The following is a 22140-nucleotide window of genomic DNA, read 5'->3' as shown; positions in this document are numbered from 1 at the left end:
ACATTGACTCTGTACCGGTACCCCTGTATATAGCCTCCACATTGACTCTGTAGCGGTACCCCCTGTATATAGCCTCCACATTGACTCTGTACCGGTACCCCTGTATATAGCCTCCACATTGACTCTGTAGCGGTACCCCCTGTATATAGCCTCCACATTGACTCTGTAGCGGTACCCCCTGTATATAGCCTCCACATTGACTCTGTAGCGGTACCCCTGTATATAGCCTCCACATTGACTCTGTACCGGTACCCCTGTATAAAGCCTCCACATTGACTCTGTACCGGTACCCCCTGTATATAGCCTCCACATTGACTCTGTAGCGGTACCCCCTGTATATAGCCTCCACATTGACTCTGTACCGGTACCCCTGTATAAAGCCTCGCTACTGTTATTATACTGCTGCTGTTTAATTATTTGTTACTCTTATCTTTTCTTAAAATCTATTAAAGCATTCTTGGTAGACTACATGCGCACGCATAGGAAATGATTTTCAGCTGGCAGGCAGACGCTGGATGAAGTTTGATTGACAGAGGGTGGGCTTTTGTAAAGGCACTTTAAAAATTTTGGGTGGGACTGAAAAAAAAAATATGCCCGGAACATTTATTAACCAGTTCCCATAATTTTAAAATAACAATTCTGTTCCTGTATAGTAAAGATTACTTTTGTTCCCAGTTCGGATTCTGTTCCTTGAACATTTTCGTTCTTTTCAGGATTTCGGTTCTGTTCCCTGAACCGGTTTCAACCCCTGCATTCTGTACAGTCACCTCATAAAACATTTGATCTCAAATCCAAAATGGTGGATAGACATAAATCAAATCTTTCTGCTTCACTGTCCAGATAAATACTGAATAACATATGTTATTACTTATTACTGTTCTTCCTGCAGAATGTCAGGTACTACCTCCCGTTTCAAATCGTTGTGTGCCTACTGAACATGACTGATTAAATAAGGTGTCAGAGGGAGAGGTTGAGGAACAACCCTGAGTTCTAGTCTGAACCGTGACGGTATTAAAGCAGGACAATGTGCGTCAGTGTGACGACGTCCTAATTATCTCACCTTCCTTCCAAAGTGTACACTTGTTCACTTCCATTGACTGGTGTAAGAAATATGGTGGAAACCTCTTTTAGCCCATGTCTCCTCCAATCCAACACTTTCAGATTGGTGGGAAGAAGTGAACGAGTGTACACTTCAGGAGAAAGGAGAGATTATTACTGTTGGGTGTAATTCTCAGTCCTGACCAACGGGGGCGTGTCCGCTTGTCTCTAGGCTCTAAGATCTTTCTGGATGCTGTGGAGAGAGAAAGGGTAGAAAGAGAGAGAGTAAAAAAAAAAAAATGTAACAACCTTGATTGGCTCAAACCAACATTCACACACACACCTACCTCTCCAGGTAATCTTGGACGTTGCTGTGGCCCTTGTGTTGAGCCAAATGGACCAGTTGTCCGGTTGCACAGCGTCCTTCTCTCCGTCGACACAGACTGCAGTTACAGATACCTCTACACAGAGGACACTCCCAGTCCTAGAGACAGAGGGGGATACAGACAGAGAGAGAGAGATACAGAGAGAGAGAGAGAGATACAGAGAGAGCGAGGGATAGAGCGAAAGAGAGAGAAATAAGGAGAGCGAGAGAGAGAGAAGGACAGAGAGAGAAAGAGGGAGAGAACGAGAACAAGAGGAAAAAGACAAGGATTTAGTGCTGAAACAAAATATTTGGTGTCTAGTTGGACTGTGTGTGTACTGACCAGGTCTAGTTGGACTGTGTGTGTACTGACCAGGTCTAGTTGGACTGTGTGTGTACTGACCAGGTCTAGTTGGGCTGTGTGTGTACTGACCAGGTCTAGTTGGGCTGTGTGTGTACTGACCAGGTCTAGTTGGGCTGTGTGTGTACTGACCAGGTCTAGTTGGACTGTGTGTGTACTGACCAGGTCTAGTTGGACTGTGTGTGTACTGACCAGGTCTAGTTGGACTGTGTGTGTACTGACCAGGTCTAGTAGGACTGTGTGTGTACTGACCAGGTCTAGTTGGACTGTGTGTGTACTGACCAGGTCTAGTAGGACTGTGTGTGTACTGACCAGGTCTAGTAGGACTGTGTGTGTACTGACCAGGTCTAGTAGGGCTGTGTGTGTGTATACTGACCGGGTCTAGTAGAGCCGTGTGTACGTCCTCTCCGTAGCGGTTCCTCAGACAGGGACCACAGAACTGACCTTTGCCCCCTATACACACTCCACTACGACAGACCGTCTTGGTGTCCAGAGTTTTCTGTCTGCACTGGTGACACGTGCTGCCCTGATATAGACACACACACACACACACACACACACATCAGATCCACATCTCTATCGCAGGACATGAGTAAACGACTGTAAAAGCCTTGCTGTGTGTGTGTGTGTGTGTGTGTGTGTGTGTCTTACGTGGTCCTTGTCCAGTATCTTGTCTTTGGCGCGTTGCGCCACGTTGTCCAGCTCTTCCTCTGTGATTTCATCCACTGATCTCACATGGGTAATTCTCCTCTTCCTCCCGCTGCTGGCCCTCCTCTTCTTCCCGCTTCTACCCAGCTCGTCCACCTGGCCACCCACACACACACATCAAAGGGTGTCTAGTGTCTGCATGTTTATGTAAGTAATGCGTTTGCGTTTGTGTGTGTGTGTCACAGGAGGTTGGTGGCATCTGAATTGGGGAGGAAGGGGTCGTGGTGATGGCTGATACCATGTGTTTGATGTCATTCCATTAGCACCATTGATTATGAGCCGTTCTCCTGTCAGCAGCCCGGTGTTTACACGTTGTTTACCTCCAGTAGTTTCCCAACGTCGATAGTTCTCACGGATCTGTGGTGTCGTGAAGGGGAGGTACCGCTCTCCTCCACCCCGAACTTCTCTGGCGGTCTGGCCGCACGCGATGGGTTCCTCCTCTCGCTGCCCTCACACACACCTCGTCTACGAGGGGGCGGCTTCTCACTCACACGCCTCTTCTTCTGGAACAGAACAACACCCACAACGCAACAGTCAGGACCACAACACCCAGAAGTCATGAGTCACCTGAGAAAGTCAGCACGTTTCAGGGGGGGGGGGAAATCAGCTTGAGCCAGACGAGGTGCAGCGTCACTAATCTATGGGATATGCAAGGTGATTTACAGATTCAGTCTGATTGCAATCTACTGGTGTCGTTCTACGAAATGAGTGCTTTATTCTCTTTGGTATTATTATTATTATTATTATAAAACAGTGTTTACTGCCCTTTTTCTCCCCAATTTCGTGATTACGATCTTGTCTCATCGCTGCAACTCCCAACAGGCTCGGGAGAGGCGAAGCTCGAGTCATGCTTCCCCCGAAACGTGACCCGCCAAACCACGTTTTTTAACACACAACGCTTAACCCGGAGCCCAGCCCTACCAACGTGTCTCAAATCAAATCAAATTTATTTGTCACATACACATGGTTAGCAGATGTTAATGCGAGTGTAGCGAAATGCTTGTGCTTCTAGTTCCGACAATGCAGTAATAACGAACAAGTGATCTAACTAACAATTCCAAAAAACTACTGACTTATACACAGTGTAAGGGGATAAAGAATATGTACATAAGGATATATGAATGAGTGATGGTACAGAGCAGCATAGGCAAGATACAGTAGATGATATCGAGTACAGTATAACATATGAGATGAGTATGTAAACAAAGTGGCATAGTTAAAGTGGCTAGTGATACATGTATTACATAAGGATGCAGTAGATGATATAGAGTACATATGTAAGTACATACGTATGCATATGAGATGAATAATGTAGGGTAAGTAACATTATATAAGGTAGCATTGTTTAAAGTGGCTAGTGATATATTTACATCATTTCCCATCAATTCCCATTATTAAAGTGGCTGGAGTAGAGTCAGTGTCATTGACAGTGTGTTGGCAGCAGCCACTCAATGTTAGTGGTGGCTGTTTAACAGTCTGATGGCCTTGAGATAGATGCTGTTTTTCAGTCTCTCGGTCCCAGCTTTGATGCACCTGTACTGAGCTCGCCTTCTGGATGACAGCGGGGTGAACAGGCAGTGGCTCGGGTGGCTTAAAACTTGCTACCCTCTCCACTACTGTTCCATCGATGTGGATAGGGGGGTGTTCCCTCTGCTGTTTCCTGAAGTTCCTCACCTCCTCCCTGTAGGCCGTCTCGTCGTTGTTGGTAATCAAGCCTACCACTGTTGTGTTGTCCGCAAACTTGATGATTGAGTTGGAGGCGTGCGTGGCCACGCAGTCGTGGGTGAACAGGGAGTACAGGAGAGGGCTCAGAACGCACCCTTGTGGGGCCCCAGTGTTGAGGATCAGCGGGGAGGAGATGTTGTTGCCTACCCTCACCACCTGGGGGCGGCCCGTCAGGAAGTCCAGTACCCAGTTGCACAGGGCGGGGTCGAGACCCAGGGTCTCGAGCTTGATGACGAGCCTGGAGGGTACTATGGTGTTGAATGCCGAGCTGTAGTCGATGAACAGCATTCTCACATAGGTATTCCTCTTTTCCAGTTGGGTTAGGGCAGTGTGCAGTGTGGTTGAGATTGCATCGTCTGTGAACCTATTTGGGCGGTAAGCAAATTGGAGTGGGTCTAGGGTGTCAGGTAGGGTGGAGGTGATATGGTCCTTGACTAGTCTCTCAAAGCACTTCATGATGACGGATGTGAGTGCTACGGGGCGGTAGTCGTTTAGCTCAGTTACCTTAGCTTTCTTGGGAACAGGAACAATGGTGGCCCTCTTGAAGCATGTGGGAACAGCAGACTGGTATAGGGATTGATTGAATATGTCCGTAAACACACCGGCCAGCTGGTCTGCGCATGCTCTGAGGGCGCGGCTGGGGATGCCGTCTGGGCCTGCAGCCTTGCGAGGGTTAACACGTTTAAATGTCTTACTCACCTCGGCTGCAGTGAAGGAGAGACCGCATGTTTTCGTTGCAGGCCGTGTCAGTGGCACTGTATTGTCCTCAAAGCGGGCAAAAAAGTTATTTAGTGTTGGGAGCAAGACATCCTGGTCCGTGACTGGGCTGGATTTCTTCCTGTAGTCCGTGATTGACTGTAGACCCTGCCACATGCCTCTTGTGTCTGAGCCGTTGAATTGAGATTCTACTTTGTCTCTGTACTGACGCTTAGCTTGTTTGATAGCCTTGCGGAGGGAATAGCTGCACTGTTTGTATTCGGTCATGTTACCAGACACCTTGCCCTGATTAAAAGCAGTGGTTCGTGCTTTCAGTTTCACACGAATGCTGCCTTCAATCCACGGTTTCTGGTTAGGGAATGTTTTAATTTTTGTTATGGGAACGACATCTTCAACGCACGTTCTAATGAACTCGCACACCGAATCAGCGTATTCGTCAATGTTGTTATCTGACGCAATACGAAACATCTCCCAGTCCACGTGATGGAAGCAGTCTTGGAGTGTGGAGTCAGCTTGGTCGGACCAGCGTTGGACAGACCTCAGCGTGGGAGCCTCTTGTTTTAGTTTCTGCCTGTAGGCAGGGATCAGACCTGAGGAAACACTTAACCCGGAGCCCAGCCCTACCAACGTGTCTGAGGAAACACTTAACCCGGAGCCCAGCCCTACCGACGTGTCTGAGGAAACACTGTACAACCAGGGTCAGCCTGCAGGCGCCCTGCTCGCCACAATGAGTCGCTAGAGTGCGACGAGCCAAGTAAAAACCCCCCCGTTGTCAAACCCTCCCTTAACCTGGAAGACACTGGGCCAATTGGGAGCCGCCCCATGGGACTCCCGGTCACAGCCGGTTGTGACACAGCCTGGGATCCCTTTGATATTTTAAGTAGAAATCGTCCACCAATATTATATTAAATGAAGTGACCTTTAATATAGGATACATGGAAAATTAAATAAATCAGATTTTTTTTAATACTTGCTAAAAGTGTCCCTCTGTGCATTTCTAGGAAGATTTTAACCCAGGTTTTAACCAGCATTGTAAAGCCCTAGTTATTTTGATGCTTATTATTTATTTTGTGTGATTAGTGATTCATTAAAATAAAAAAAATACTAACATTAAAATCAACCCTGTTACGTGAACTGAACTTGTGTTTTGTGAAATTATTCCTTCAAAATGGTTAAACAATAAATAAAACAATTGTGATGCTTGCATACAATTAGTTTTTATTTCATCTTTATTTATTTTGCCCTACCTGCCACACAACACGCTTCCATTCCCTACCTGCCACACAACACGCTGCCATTCCCTACCTGCCACACAACACGCTGCCATTCCCTACCTGCCACACAACACGCTTCCATTCCCTACCTGCCACACAACACGCTTCCATTCCCTACCTGCCACACAACACGCTTCCATTCCCTACCTGCCACACAACACGCTTCCATTCCCTACAACACGCTTCCATTCCCTACCTGCCACACAACAGGCTTCCATTCCCTACCTGCCACACAACAGGCTTCCATTCCCTACCTGCCACACAACAGGCTTCCATTCCCTACCTGCCACACAACACGCTTCCATTCCCTACAACACGCTTCCATTCCCTACCTGCCACACAACACGCTTCCATTCCAGACCTGCCACACAACACGCTTCCATTCCCTACCTGCCACACAACACGCTTCCATTCCCTACCTGCCACACAACACGCTTCCATTCCCTACAACAGGCTTCCATTCCCTACCTGCCACACAACAGGCTTCCATTCCCTACCTGCCACACAACAGGCTTCCATTCCCTACCTGCCACACAACAGGCTTCCATTCCCTACCTGCCACACAACAGGCTTCCATTCCCTACCTGCCACACAACACGCTTCCATTCCCTACCTGCCACACAACACGCTTCCATTCCCTACCTGCCACACAACACGCTTCCATTCCCTACCTGCCACACAACACGCTTCCATTCCCTACCTGCCACACAACAGGCTTCCATTCCCTACCTGCCACACAACAGGCTTCCATTCCCTACCTGCCACACAACAGGCTTCCATTCCCTACCTGCCACACAACAGGCTTCCATTCCCTACCTGCCACACAACAGGCTTCCATTCCCTACCTGCCACACAACAGGCTTCCATTCCCTACCTGCCACACAACACGCTTCCATTCCCTACCTGCCACACAACAGGCTTCCATTCCCTACCTGCCACACAACACGCTTCCATTCCCTACCTGCCACACAACACGCTTCCATTCCCTACCTGCCACACAACACGCTTCCATTCCCTACCTGCCACACAACACGCTTCCATTCCCTACCTGCCACACAACACGCTTCCATTCCCTACCTGCCACACAACACGCTTCCATTCCCTACCTGCCACACAACACGCTTCCATTCCCTACCTGCCACACAACACGCTTCCATTCCCTACCTGCCACACAACACGCTTCCATTCCCTACCTGCCACACAACACGATTCCATTCCCTACCTGCCACACAACACGATTCCATTCCCTACCTGCCACACAACACGCTTCCATTCCCTACCTGCCACACAACACGCTTCCATTCCCTACCTGCCACACAACACGCTTCCATTCCCTACCTGCCACACAACACGCTTCCATTCCCTACCTGCCACACAACACGCTTCCATTCCCTACCTGCCACACAACACGCTTCCATTCCCTACCTGCCACACAACACGCTTCCATTCCCTACCTGCCACACAACACGCTTCCATTCCCTACCTGCCACACAACACGCTTCCATTCCCTACCTGCCACACAACACGCTTCCATTCCCTACAACACGCTTCCATTCCCTACAACACGCTTCCATTCCCTACCTGCCACACAACACGCTTCCATTCCCTACAACAGGCTTCCATTCCCTACCTGCCACACAACACGCTTCCATTCCCTACCTGCCACACAACACGCTTCCATTCCCTACCTGCCACACAACACGCTTCCATTCCCTACCTGCCACACAACACGCTTCCATTCTCTACCTGCCACACAACAGGCTTCCATTCCCTACCTGCCACACAACAGGCTTCCATTCCCTACCTGCCACACAACAGGCTTCCATTCCCTACCTGCCACACAACACGCTTCCATTCACTACCTGCAACACAACACCCTTCCATTCCCTACCTGCAACACAACACGCTTCCATTCTCTACCTGCAACACGCTTCCATTCCCTACCTGCAACACGCTTCCATTCCCTACCTGCCACACAACACGCTTCCATTCTCTACCTGCCACACAACACGCTTCCATTCCCTACCTGCCACACAACACGCTTCCATTCCCTACCTGCCACACAACACGCATTCCATTCTCTACCTGCAACACAACACGCTTCCATTCTCTACCTGCAACACAACACGCTTCCATTCTCTACCTGCCACACAACACGCTTCCATTCCCTACCTGCAACACAACACGCTTCCATTCTCTACCTGCAACACGCTTCCATTCCCTACCTGCCACACAACACGCTTCCATTCTCTACCTGCAACACGCTTCCATTCCCTACCTGCAACACAACACGCTTCCATTCTCTACCTGCAACACGCTTCCATTCCCTACCTGCCACACAACACGCTTCCATTCTCTACCTGCCACACAACACGCTTCCATTCCCTACCTGCCACACAACACGCTTCCATTCTCTACCTGCAACACAACACGCTTCCATTCCTTACCTGCCACACAACACGCTTCCATTCCCTACCTGCCACACAACACGCTTCCATTCCCTACCTGCCACACAACACGCTTCCATTCTCTACCTACAACACGCTTCCATTCCCTACCTGCCACACAACAGGCTTCCATTCCCTACCTGCCACACAACAGGCTTCCATTCCCTACCTGCCACACAACAGGCTTCCATTCCCTACCTGCCACACAACACGCTTCCATTCCCTACCTGCCACACAACACGCTTCCATTCCCTACCTGCCACACAACACGCTTCCATTCCCTACCTGCCACACAACACGCTTCCATTCCCTACCTGCCACACAACACGCTTCCATTCCCTACCTGCCACACAACACGCTTCCATTCCCTACCTGCCACACGCTTCCATTCCCTACCTGCCACACAACACGCTTCCATTCCCTACCTGCCACACAACAGGCTTCCATTCCCTACCTGCAACACAACACGCTTCCATTCTCTACCTGCAACACGCTTCCATTCCCTACCTGCCACACAACACGCTTCCATTCTCTACCTGCCACACAACACGCTTCCATTCTCTACCTGCCACACAACACGCTTCCATTCCCTACCTGCCACACAACACGCTTCCATTCTCTACCTGCAACACAACACGCTTCCATTCTCTACCTGCCACACAACACGCTTCCATTCCCTACCTGCCACACAACACGCTTCCATTCTCTACCTACAACACGTTTCCATTCCCTACCTGCAAAACAACACGCTTCCATTCCCTACCTGCCACACAACACGCTTCCATTCTCTACCTGCAACACGCTTCCATTCCCTACCTGCAACACGCTTCCATTCCCTACCTGCCACACAACACGCTTCCATTCCCTACCTGCCACACAACACGCTTCCATTCCCTACCTGCCACACAACACGCTTCCATTCCCTACCTGCCACACAACACGCTTCCATTCCCTACCTGCCACACAACACGCTTCCATTCCCTACCTGCCAAAGGGGGATTTATGGATGATTGAAGATGAAGTCGTCAACCCTGTTACGGTCAACCCTGTTACGGTCAACCCTGTTACGGTCAACCCTGTTACGGTCAACCCTGGTACGGTCAACCCTGGTACGGTCAACCCTGGTACGGTCAACCCTGGTACGGTCAACCCTGGTACGGTCAACCCTGGTACGGTCAACCCTGGTACGGTCAACCCTGGTACGGTCAACCCTGGTACGGTCAACCCTGTTACTTTATATTTGTCAGTTAACGTTTTCCTCCTTACCAGAATCTAAAACGTGTTACATTACTCAGAAAAGGCACCTCACTTGGTGGAATGAGCCTGTAAATTAAATCTCGAACATACTGTAGCTCAGTCTAGTGTGCAATGTACTCACGGTAGGAGACGAGGTGACTTCAGACATGTTGGTCAGGTCAGCAAACAGCTTGGCCAACTAGGAGGACAACAAACCAGAAGCTGAGAAGACATGTTTAAATACACACAATAATAACAACAAGAGATAGGAATCAGAGGAGTGAAAAAAATAGGGTTTGGGTTCAGTAGTATTTCTGACTGAGGGACACGACGACCCCGGTCAAGGGTTAGAGGTTATGTACCATGGCTTTGTTCTCCTGGATGTTCTTGGCTCGTTTATTTAGAACCAGAGACTCGACCTCCATCTTCTCTTTTCCTAACGCCTCTTTCTGAGCCCGTGTCTCCCTCCCACTGGACTCCTGAGACAAACCCCTTTTTAGATGCAGCCTCTCATTGGTTCTCCTCTCCAGAGGGGCGGCGTTGATTGGCGCCTCACCTTTCTGGGCAGAGAGTCTTTTTGTGGGAAACCTGAAGCAGAATTATCAGTATAATTCAAAAATGTATTTCCATCGACTGGTACTTCCAGGCTAAAAAGCAAAAAGCCGGCTAACAAAAACCCAGACACACAGGTACACACACCTGAAGGCGACACAGAGACTCTTCCTCTTGTGTGTGTCTGGCTCCTCCCCCTCAGAGTAGAACCCTGTGTCCTCATCACTCTCCTCCGCTATGCACTGGAACGGCAGAATGAGAGAAAAGAGGAAAGATGAGTCATGTTATAACCAAGAATCCTCATACGCACATCTCACTGGAGAGAACAGGAGACAGAACAGGACACGAGAGACAAGAGAGAACAAGTTAGGTCTCACCATAGCCTTCGTCCTGCTTCTGGAACCCCTCTTCTCCTCTTCTTCCTCACTGAAGCCCTCAAACTCCTCCCCCTCATTGTCGGAATGGCTAAACAGACTAACCAACTCCGAGGTCACAAACTTTGACCTGAAAGACATGGCCTGGAGAGAGGGAGAGATGGAATGATTATTTAAATGGCTAACTGTAGCAGAATAAAGAAACAAGGATTGCAGTGTGTGTGTGTGTGTGTGTGTGTGGGGGTGTAATTATCAGCAGCTACCAACCGGCTTCCCAGAGTCCTCGGAGGCTAGGCTGTCTGACTCGCTGTCACTCAGCACTTGCACGGCGAAACCCAGGAAGTCCTCGTCATCACTGGGACTCTCAAAGATGGCCGCCAGGGCCCTGGGGGTCTAGGGGAGGAGGGGCAACAGATTAAAAAGGGGCAATCTGCATTTGATACATACATTATTTGCATTTTCAATTACTGAAATGCACCTATTGATTGTTAAAGAATATATCTTCTAAATGCTTCAGGAGCTTAGTTTAACCGTCGTACCCCATCAGAACCCAAAATATAAGCTTGTTTAACTTCAATGTTTGTAAACATTGTAAACGTAAACAAACACTATATGAAGAATACGGGGTGGTAACATTAAGACCACCCGCTCTTTCCATGACAGACAGACAGGTGAATCCAGGTGAAAGCTATGACCCCTTATTGATGTCACTTGATAAATCCACTTCAATCACTGTAAATGAAGGGGATTTTTGAGCTTTGAGACATGTGAGCCTTTGAACGGGGTATGGTAGTAGGTGTCAGGGGCACCAGTTTGTGTCAAGAACTGCAACGCTGCTGAGTTTCACACACTCAAAAGTTTTCCATGTGTATCAAGAATGGTCCACCACCCAAAGGACATCCAACCAACTTGACAACTACAGGAAGCATTGGAGTCCACATGGGCCAGCATCCCTGTGGAACACTTAGGACACCTTGTGGAGTCCACATGGGCCAGCATCCCTGTGGAACACTTAGGACACCTTGTAGAGTCCACATGGGCCAGCATCCCTGTGGAACACTTAGGACACCTTGTAGAGTCCATGCTCTGATGAATTGAAACTGTTCTGAGAGCAAAAGGGGGGTGCTCAACTCAATATTAGGAAGCTGTCCTTAAAATGTTCTTTACACTCAGCGTATAGCCTTAAAACATGGTTAAAACTATCATTTTGATGGCATGGATCAGTGTTGTAATACTCAAGTCCAGGACACGGAGCGAGGTCACGATTTTCATGACTCCACTTGACTATCCGCCCGATTCCTGCTTACCAGCAATAGCTCAAACAGGAAGTACCAGTGACGCGCTCAAAACGGAAGTGATCCGATGAAGCAGATGCTAAACTACAGGACTGTTTCAATAGCGTAGACTAGAATATGTTCTGGGATTCATCCAATGGCACTGAAGAGTTTACCACAGTCAACGGCTTCATTAATAAGTACATCGACAACGTCCCCACAATAACCGTACGTACATATCCCAACCAGAAGCCATGGATTACGATCCATGGATTACACACTGAGCTAAAGGCTGGAGCTGACACTTTCAAGGAGTGGGACACTAATCCGGGCGTTTATAATAAATCCTGTTACACCATCCGACAAGCAAAGTGTCAATACAGGACTAAGATCGAAACCGGCTCTGAAGCCCGTCGGATGTGGCAAGGCTTGCAAACTATCATGGATTACAAAAAGGAAACCCAGCAGCGAGCTGCACAGTGACGCGAGCCTACCAGACGAGCTGAATGACTTCTATGTTCGCGTTGAGGTAAGCAACACTGAATCATGCATGAGAGCACCAGCTGTTCTGGACAACTGTGTGAGCACGCTCTCCAAAGCCGATGTGAATAAGACCTTTAAACAGGTTGACAATCACAAGGCCGTAGGGCCAGACAGAATACCAGGATGTGTACTCAGAGCATGCGCTGACCAGCTGGCAAGTGTCTTTACTGACATTTTCAACCTCTCCCTGACCCAGTCTGTAATACCTACATGTTTCAAGCAGACCACCATAGTCCCTGTGCCTAAGAATGCCAACGTAACCTGTCTAAATGACTACCGCCCCGTAGCACCCACATCTGTAGCTATGAAATGCTTTGAAAGGCTGGTCATGGCTCATAGCAACACCATCATCCCAGACACCCAGGACCCACTCCAATTCGCCCCAAAAGATCCAAAAGATGACGCAATCTCTATTGGACTCCAGACTGCCGTTTCCCACCTGGACAAGAGGAACACCTACAGTATGTGAGAATGCTGTTCATTGACTACAGCTCAGCGTTCAACACCATAGTGCCCTCCAAGCGCATCACTAAGCTAAGGACCCTGGGACTGAATATCTCCCTCTGCAACTGGATCCTGGACTTCCTGACGGTCCGCCCCCAGGTGGTAAGGGTAGGCAACAACACAACCCTCAGGATTGAGTTATTAGTCCCCTCTTGTACTCCCTGTTCACCCACAACTGTGTGGCTGCACATGACTCCAACACCACCATTAAGTTCGATAACAAAGTGGCAGTGGTAGGCCTGATCACAGACGGTGACGAGACAGCCTATAGGGAGGTCAGAGACCTGGCAGTGTGGTGCCAGAACAACAACAACAACAACCTCTCCCTCAACGTCAGCCCGACAAAGGAGCTGATCGTGGACTACAAGAAACAGGGGCCCGAGCACATCCCCATTCACATCGACAGGGCTGTAATGGAGCGGATTGTGAGCTTCAAGTTCCTCGGTGTCCACATCACTAAGGATCTATCATGGTCCACACACAACAATAGTCATGAAAAGGGCTAGACAACGCCTTTTCCCTCTCAGGAGGCTGAAAAGATTTGGCATGGGCCTGTCATGTAAAAATGTTTTGTCCCCAACCTGCGTCACAATGGGATTCAATGAGTTTTAGCTTCTGTTGCTAGGGCTGTTGCTAGAATTTGCTAAATTCAGACCGGATTAGATATTGAACCTAAGCATCCACTGCTATGCTGGTCGCTTGGCTCTATTTTACCTCGTAAAGGTCGTGAAGGAAGGAGGACACGGGCAGTCCTAGTTCTATTTCACCTCATAAGCACTCGCCCAGTCCATGCAAAATTATTACCTCAGAATTGTTCTCCAAGGATGTTGTTTTTGACGGTGACAACCTGCTGACTAACTGCTGTTTCAGAAGACCGAAAATACAATACATTTGTCTATATAAAGAAAATACTGTGAAATAGGAAGAAATTACTGAATCTATTTTTAGATTGACGTTGCTAGCTACTGTAGTTCTACTTATTTACCTCAGCCTGCCACTGTAGTTCTACTTATTTACCTCAGCCTGCCTAGTCTGCTAGCTAGACAGTTTTATTTTGCTAGCCAGACAGTTTTATTTAGCTAGCTACTGTAAGTGTTACTGTTTGTATGTAGCTTGCACTTCAATGGCATCCCTCAAAGGAGATTTAATTTCATCTTGTCAACCAGGCGAAGTACTATGAAGGCACCACTGATCTCAAAAACAGGTGCAACATTCAGAGAAATGAACTTCTATTAGATAACTGGACGGATTTAGCTATGTACAACCATTTTTCAACAAGCTAGTTGGTCATCTACATGTTGCTAGCTATACATATACTTCAGTAGAGGCTGTTGAGGGGAGGATGGCTCATAATAATGTCTGTAATGGAGTAAATGGAATGGTATTAAAACACGTGGTTTCCATTTGGTTGATACCATCAGCAGCCTCCACTGATATAGTTATATGTCTGTCACATTGAGGTGTCTAGCTATAAAGTTAAACCTGATCAATCAAACGGATAGTAAGCAATTATGGTAACTAACTGCCCTTAACTAGGTGTCTTCACTAGACAGACACAGAGAGAAGGGGGGGAGGAAGGAAGGAAGTGAGAAAGTGAGACAGGGAGAGAGAGGAAGACAGAAAAAAAACTGGAGAGAGAAAAACAAAGTTAGAGAGAGAAAAAAAAAACAGAGAGAGAGAAAACTAAGAGAGAGAGAGAGAGAAAACTGAGAGAGAGAAAACTAAGAGAGAGAGAAAACTAAGAGAGAGACAGCAGTGCAAATGTACTTAGACTTGAGTATTTCAATAACTCTTCTCTTCCAACTTGTTAGGCAATCACATGTTCCTATGGGGAAGGATGGCCAGCCACACAGGAGAGGAATTATTACTAAGGAGGAGATCGAGACCGAGATGCATGCTGACCGAGATGCATGCTGACCGAGATGCATGCTGGCCGAGATGCATGCTGGCCGAGATGCATGCTGGCCGAGATGCATGCTGGCCGAGATGCATGCTGGCCGAGATGCATGCTGGCCGAGATGCATGCTGGCCGAGATGCATGCTGGTCATTTCGGAGTGAAACGCATGATTGCCAAAATCAACCTACGCATCTTCTAACTGGGAATTGTCAAGGAGGTGGACAGCTGGGCAAGTGAAACAACCTTTTGTTTATCAATCACATTCTATTATATATCTGAAATGATTATTATTTCAATGAATGTCATATCAGAGAGCACACAATGTTTAAATTTGTCACGTTTTTCTTGAAGGTCAGTGCCCTGTCTAGCCTGCCAGAAGTTGGCACCGGAGTTGAAGCCCATCAAAGATGTGTCACCACGGCACATGATCGGTAAGTGTCCCAATTCAAATTTTGCCCTGATAAGTTGTTTTGTAATGGTTGCTTTATTTTGACCACAGCAGAGTTCAATATTATAGAATGTGTGTGTCCTTACATGTATGAAAATCTGCCTACTGTATGACACAGATACAGGTAAGAACAAACACTATAAATGTTTGGGGCGGACCTCATCGGACCCTTCACGAAATCCAGGAATGGCAACAGCTGGTGTCTGACGGCGACCGACCACTTTACCAAGTGGGTGGAGCCAATAACCATTAAGGTCAGTACAGGAAGAGAACGTGCTCAACTATAAATTCCCTTCTGTAAACACATTAAAAAAAGGGTGCTTGGAACCAAATATATATTTTTTTCATTTTGTATGATACCCATCGCCAAGGCGATGACGGACATCGGTTCTCGAGGTCACCCTGAGTGACCGAGACTGGCGAGGCCACCGCCAAGGCGATGACGGACATCTGTTCTCTCGAGGTCATCCTGAGTGACCGAGACTGGCGAGGCCACCGCCAAGGCGATGACGGACATCTGTTCTCTCGAGGTCATCCTGAGTGACCGAGACTGGCGAGGCCACCGCCAAGGCGATGACGGACATCTGTTCTCTCGAGGTCATCCTGAGTGACCGAGACTGGCGAGGCCACCGCCAAGGCGATGACGGACATCTGTTCTCTCGAGGTCATCCTGAGTGACCGAGACTGGCGAGGCCACCGCCAAGGCGATGACGGACATCTGTTCTCTCGAGGTCATCCTGAGTGACCGAGACTGGCGAGGCCACCGCCAAGGCGATGACGGACATCTGTTCTCTCGAGGTCGTCCTGAGTGACCGAAGTCATGAACGCTGGAACAAGTTACTGCTGTTATAGATTATATTCTGTCACCAATGGTTTCTTTTATTTCGTTTTACAATTTGTTTTTGTATGGTACGTAAATCAGACATATTTCAATATCTTACATTGTCAATAGATATCGCTTTCCACCCCCCCCTCCAGGTTTAATGAATGGACCAACCAGACCCTCAAGACTGCCATGGGTAAGTTCCTTTGACTGGTACCAGGAAGGGTGGGAGAACAACCTGAAGGTAATTCTCTTTGCACACAACAGCACCGAGTACGGACGAGAGCTGCAGCTGTTGACTGAGGGAAACAATGCAATTGTATATACAATTATTGCATATACTGTAGTCATTCATAAACTCAGAAAAATAAAGAAACACTCCTCTCACTGTCAGCTGTGTTTATTTTCAGCAAACTTAACATGTGTAAATATTTGTATGAACATAACAAGATTCAACAACTGAGACATAAAATCAAAAGTAACAGTCAGTATCTGGTGTGGCCACCAGCTGCATTAAGTACTGCAGTGCATCTCCTCCTCATGGACTGCACCAGATTTGCCAGTTCTTGCTGTGAGATGTTATCCCACTCTTCCACCAAAGCACCTGAAAGTTCCCGGACATTTCTGGGGGGGGCCCTAGCCTTCAAATGGCCCTAGCCCTCACCCTCCAATCCAACAGGTTCCAGACGTGCTCAATGGGATTGAGATCCGGGCTCTTCGCTGGCCATGGCAGAACACTGACATTCCTGTCTTGCAGGAAGTCACGCACAGAACGAGCAGTATGGCTGGTGGCATTGTCATGCTGGAGGGTCATGTCAGGATGAGCCTGCAGGAAGGGTACCACATGAGGGAGGAGGATGTCTTCCCTGTAACGCACAGCGTTGAGAATGCCTGCAATGACAACAAGCTCAGTCCGATGATGCTGTGACACACCGCCCCCGACCATGACGGACCCTCCACCTCCAAACCGCTCCAGAGTACAGGCCTCGGTGTAACGCTCATTCTTTCGACGATAAACGTGAATCCGAACATCACCCCTGGTGAGACAAAACCGCGACTCGTCAGTGAAGAGCACTTTTTGCCAGTCCTGTCTGGTCCAGCGACAGTGGGTTTGTGCCCATAGGCGACATTGTTGCCGGGGGTGACGGGTGAGGACCTGCCTTATACAACAGGCCTACAATCCCTCAGTCCAGCCTCTCTCAGTCTTTTTGCGGACAGTTGAGAACAGGCAGAACATCCCACCCACACGGTAACCACCTCCTCAATATTCCACACACCAGAATTCAATTTTTTTAGTCTACGATTGCCATGTGAGTGTACAAAAAATAAATAATAATCTGTGAAAATAAATTCATCACACAACTCTGCCAAAAAATATCAAAGTTTATATATGAAAATCTTAAATATTGCCAGGTTGGTTTTCACAGCTGTTTCACAAGGGGTTCATTATTGTAACGTATCCTTATGGTATTTATTTGTTCCACAAATATATCTATATTCATTCAACCACAAGGGTGTATTAATGGGCTATGCGAGATAGAACAAAAATAAATCATAATAGCAGACTACTGAATTGATATTATGTCGCTACACTCGCATTAACATCTGCTAACCATGTGTATGTGACAAATAAAAATGTTGACTTGATTTAACATTTGATTTGTGTAGATAGGGGAAGGTTAAAATATAAACATGATTTGCATATGAATGGAGTGGAAATTAGCTGACTTTGTAAGGTAAGTAACTTTACACATCTGCATTGTGTCCCACCACCCACCAACCCTTCTTTTTACACTTCTGCTACTCTGTTCATCATATATGCATAGTCACTTTAACGATACCTACATGTACATACTACCTCAATAAGCCTGACTAACAGGTGTCTGTATATACCTACATGTACATACTACCTCAATAAGCCTGACTAACAGGTGTCTGTATATACCTACATGTACATACTACCTCAATAAGTCTGACTAACAGGTGTCTGTATATAGCTACATGTACATACTACCTCAATAAGCCTGACTAACAGGTGTCTGTATATACCTACATGTACATACTACCTCAATAAGCCTGACTAACAGGTGTCTGTATATAGCTACATGTACATACTACCTCAATAAGCCTGACTAACAGGTGTCTGTATATAGCTACATGTACATACTACCTCAATAAGCCTGACTAATAGGTGTCTGTATACAGCTACATGTACATACTACCTCAATAAGCCTGACTAATAGGTGTCTGTATACAGCTACATGTACATACTACCTCAATAAGCCTAACTAACAGGTGTCTGTATATAGCTACATGTACATATTACCTCAATAAGCCTAACAAACAGGTGTCTGTATATAGCTACATGTACATACTACCTCAATAAGCCTGTCTAACAGGTGTCTGTATATAGCTACATGTACATACTACCTCAATAAGCCTAACAAACAGGTGTCTGTATACAGCCTTGATACTGTTATTTCAAATGTCTTTTTACTGTTGTTTTATTTCTTTACTTACACACACACTTTTTCTTTTCTTTCGCACTCTTGGTTAGAGCAGCATTTAAGGTAAGGTAGCATTTCACTGTAAGGTCTACTACACCTGTTGTATTCAGCATTTCACTGTAAGGTCTACCTACACCTGTTGTATTCAGCATTTCACTGTAAGGTCTACCTACACCTGTTGTATTCAGCATTTCACTGTAAGGTCTACCTACACCTGTTGTATTCAGCATTTCACTGTAAGGTCTACCTACACCTGTTGTATTCAGCATTTCACTGTAAGGTCTACCTACACCTGTTGTATTCAGCATTTCACTGTAAGGTCTACCTACACCTGTTGTATTCAGCATTTCACTGTAAGGTCTACCTACACCTGTTGTATTCAGCATTTCACTGTAAGGTCTACCTACACCTGTTGTATTCAGCATTTCACTGTAAGGTCTACCTACACCTGTTGTATTCAGCATTTCACTGTAAGGTCTACCTACACCTGTTGTATTCGGTGCACGTGACAAATAAACTTTGATTTGATTTAATGTATCAAGCAGATTACATGTTTTCTTTGCCATTGGATTTCATGTTGTAATGTTAACAAGGTACCCAAAAGTAGATTGAAGTAATGTTTTTATTTTATTAGCTAAACAAAACTTGTTTAAAACAGCGTAATTGTCACAGCAACGGGCCTTGTTTGCATAGCAGTGATGAAAAGAACATCATTATGGCTGTAATGATCTCCAAAATTCTAATCATTAGGTCATCACACCGTTGATATAGCAACGGACGCTAATAGTTTATCGGATCCCATTGTGATGCAGAGTGGGAACACTTTTTGTCCAGGGGACATTATTTGCCATGACAGGCCCTCAGATCCTCAAAAAGTTCTACAGCTGCACCATTGAGAGCATCTTGACTGGCTGCATCGCCGCCTGGTCTGGCAACTGCTTGGCATCTGACTGCAAGGCGCTACAGGGGATGGTGCAGATGGCCCAGTACATCACTGGGGCCGAGCTTCCTGCCATCCAGGACCTCTATATCAGGCGGTGTCAGAGGAACGCCCTAAAAATTGTATAAGACTCCAGACCCCCAGGTCATAGACTGTTCTCTCTGCTACCGCACGGCAAGCAGTACTGATGCACCAAGTCTGGATCCAACAGGACCCTGAACAGCTTCTACCCACAAGCCATAAGACTGATAAATAGTTCAATAGTTAACCAAATACCTACCTGGACTACCTGCACTGACCCTTATCGCACTAAGTTCTCTCTCATCACAGACACTGCTGCTAATGTTTATTATGTCACGTTATTCATAGTTATATGTAAATATCTACGTCAATTACCTCGTACCCCTGCACATCCACTTGGTACTAGTACCCAGTGTATACAGCCAATCTCTTATTATTATGTTGTACTTTTCTATTATCGATCTATTTTCTTTCTCTCTGCATTGTTGGGAACGGCCCGTGTGTTTTCACTGCTAGTCTATTGTTTAGAAATATGTGACGAATACAATGCGTTATGTCCGGTTGAGACTAGTCAAAAAATACATCTTATGCATAATTCAACATACTAGCTACAACAGCAAATGTTAGATAGCTGTATTATCTTTGTAGACGTACAAATGTGCAACAGTGTAATAAATAAAAAAATGGTTGGACCGCAGCTTTTAGCACTAACTTACCAAGGAACACGTGACTCGAGTATAAAAGACTCGGACTGGAACACTAAGGACTTGACTCCATCACTGGCATGAATGTTAAAAGTCCTTGCATCATAGCTCTGTCTATGATTTTAAGGGAGGTTAACTTTATTCAAACCCATCCCTCAGCTTTATAGCGAAACACGGGCAGAGCACGCTTTTATTTGAACTGCTCATTGACGCTTTAAAACCAAAGACACTTAAAATGAACTTCCTATAAAATATCCTATAGATCGGTGATAAAGCTACACTGTAATAGATAATAGCCTTTTCACACTGGCGTATAGAGAGCACTGCCATACTGTGCTGGCTCTGATCTCCTTATAATATGGAACTTTCCAGAAAGTAGTCTGATGATGGACAGGTGCTCAGGCCATTACAGAGCAGCGGCATCGTAGTGTGAATGAGAGTGGCCCACTAACAGAAGGTAAACAATGGACCAAATGTTTTCCTAAGCCATTTTCACATTAAAATACTGTAGCACTGATATCTAGCTATGACACAGGCTATCAATACTTTATTTTATGAAATTCGCAACTGGACATTTAATGACATAATTTAGCCTATTCCTTAGTTTTGGTCCAAAGTGGAGCAAATGGCCTTCGGTCCCTGGATTGGACTATACCACCAAATCGTATCATGTGTATAGCTATTTCCCCAGTGTTTTAGCTTAAACGGGACGATATAAAAGTTGCAACTGTTAAACATAACTTACCTTTGTTGATAACAGCATTTTAACTCGTTTGAGAGACGGCTTTTCTTTCTCTCAGAAGTCAAGCAGTTCACTCAATAAAATCAATGAATGAATGGTTTTAAAAAACAACACGAGTTCAGGTACTTGTCTCAAAAAGCAGGGGAGTAGTTGAGTTTCGAGTTTAGTTCAAATATGTTTCCAGGCTTAATAATATTTTTTTGTGAGCCCAGAATATTTGAATTGTATGTAGAAGTCGTTAGAAAACGAGAGTGAATTAAGTTGTATTATGATTACAATGAGTTTCTGCTCTGAGTATCTTTATAACTCCCCCCGGATACAGAATGGAACAGTCCGAATCCCGCCCTCTCCACAGTTTCGCGGCAAAAATACCATGTGGGCCTAACAGAACCACACCACAGATCTTTAATAACTAACCCATTGTCATTGCTCCATCTGTGACCACACTGTCTAACCTTTTTTTACGTTCTGTTCTTGTAACAAATAACGTAACAGCTGTACTGCACGTGCTGTCTGTCTGCAATAAGTAATATCAAAGACAGTACATGATTGTAGCAAAATTGCACCTGGGCCTAATTGCTTTTGGATCAGAGTACATTAAGACTACATTAAACAAATCTCTGTCATGCTACAACAAATATTTATTATCTCGTGATGATGTTTGGTATTATTGCCTTTTGGGTTTATTTTTAAAAGTGACTAGGAACATAATCTTATTTAGAAAAAAGTATTCCATAGTGCAGAAACTACATTCTCTCTCCACTACTCCTCCCTCCTTATCCTCCTCCCCACGCCTCCCTCCTTATCCTCCTCCCCCACTCCTCCCTCCTTATCCTCCTCCCCCACTCCTCCCCCCCACTCCTCCCTCCTTATCCTCCTCCCCCACTCCTCCCTCCTTATCCTCCTCCCCACTCCTCCCTCCTTATCCTCCCCCCTTATC

The 22140-nt window shown here is 46.5% G+C and overlaps 1 protein-coding gene across 1 annotated transcript; it reads right to left on the bottom strand.

Annotated features, from left to right (window-relative positions):
- Positions 1 to 327: 327 nt before the first annotated feature.
- Positions 328 to 21333, bottom strand: LOC109880067 (cell division cycle-associated 7-like protein). The gene is made up of 11 exons (XM_031789010.1): positions 21204 to 21333; positions 11064 to 11189; positions 10800 to 10940; positions 10570 to 10664; positions 10233 to 10458; positions 10013 to 10069; positions 2792 to 2974; positions 2415 to 2567; positions 2140 to 2289; positions 1386 to 1522; positions 328 to 1291 (listed from the first exon to the last, which is right to left on the bottom strand). Exons 1-11 carry the CDS (start codon positions 21219 to 21221, stop codon positions 1267 to 1269), a joined length of 1311 nt encoding a protein of 436 aa, XP_031644870.1. The 5' UTR covers positions 21222 to 21333; the 3' UTR covers positions 328 to 1266.
- Positions 21334 to 22140: the final 807 nt, after the last annotated feature.

Source organism: Oncorhynchus kisutch, linkage group LG14 (genome assembly GCF_002021735.2).
Source record: "Oncorhynchus kisutch isolate 150728-3 linkage group LG14, Okis_V2, whole genome shotgun sequence".
Classification (NCBI taxonomy): domain Eukaryota; kingdom Metazoa; phylum Chordata; class Actinopteri; order Salmoniformes; family Salmonidae; genus Oncorhynchus; species Oncorhynchus kisutch.
Note: the sequence above shows the minus strand (reverse complement) of the source record. Positions and strands in the feature narration are given on the sequence as shown.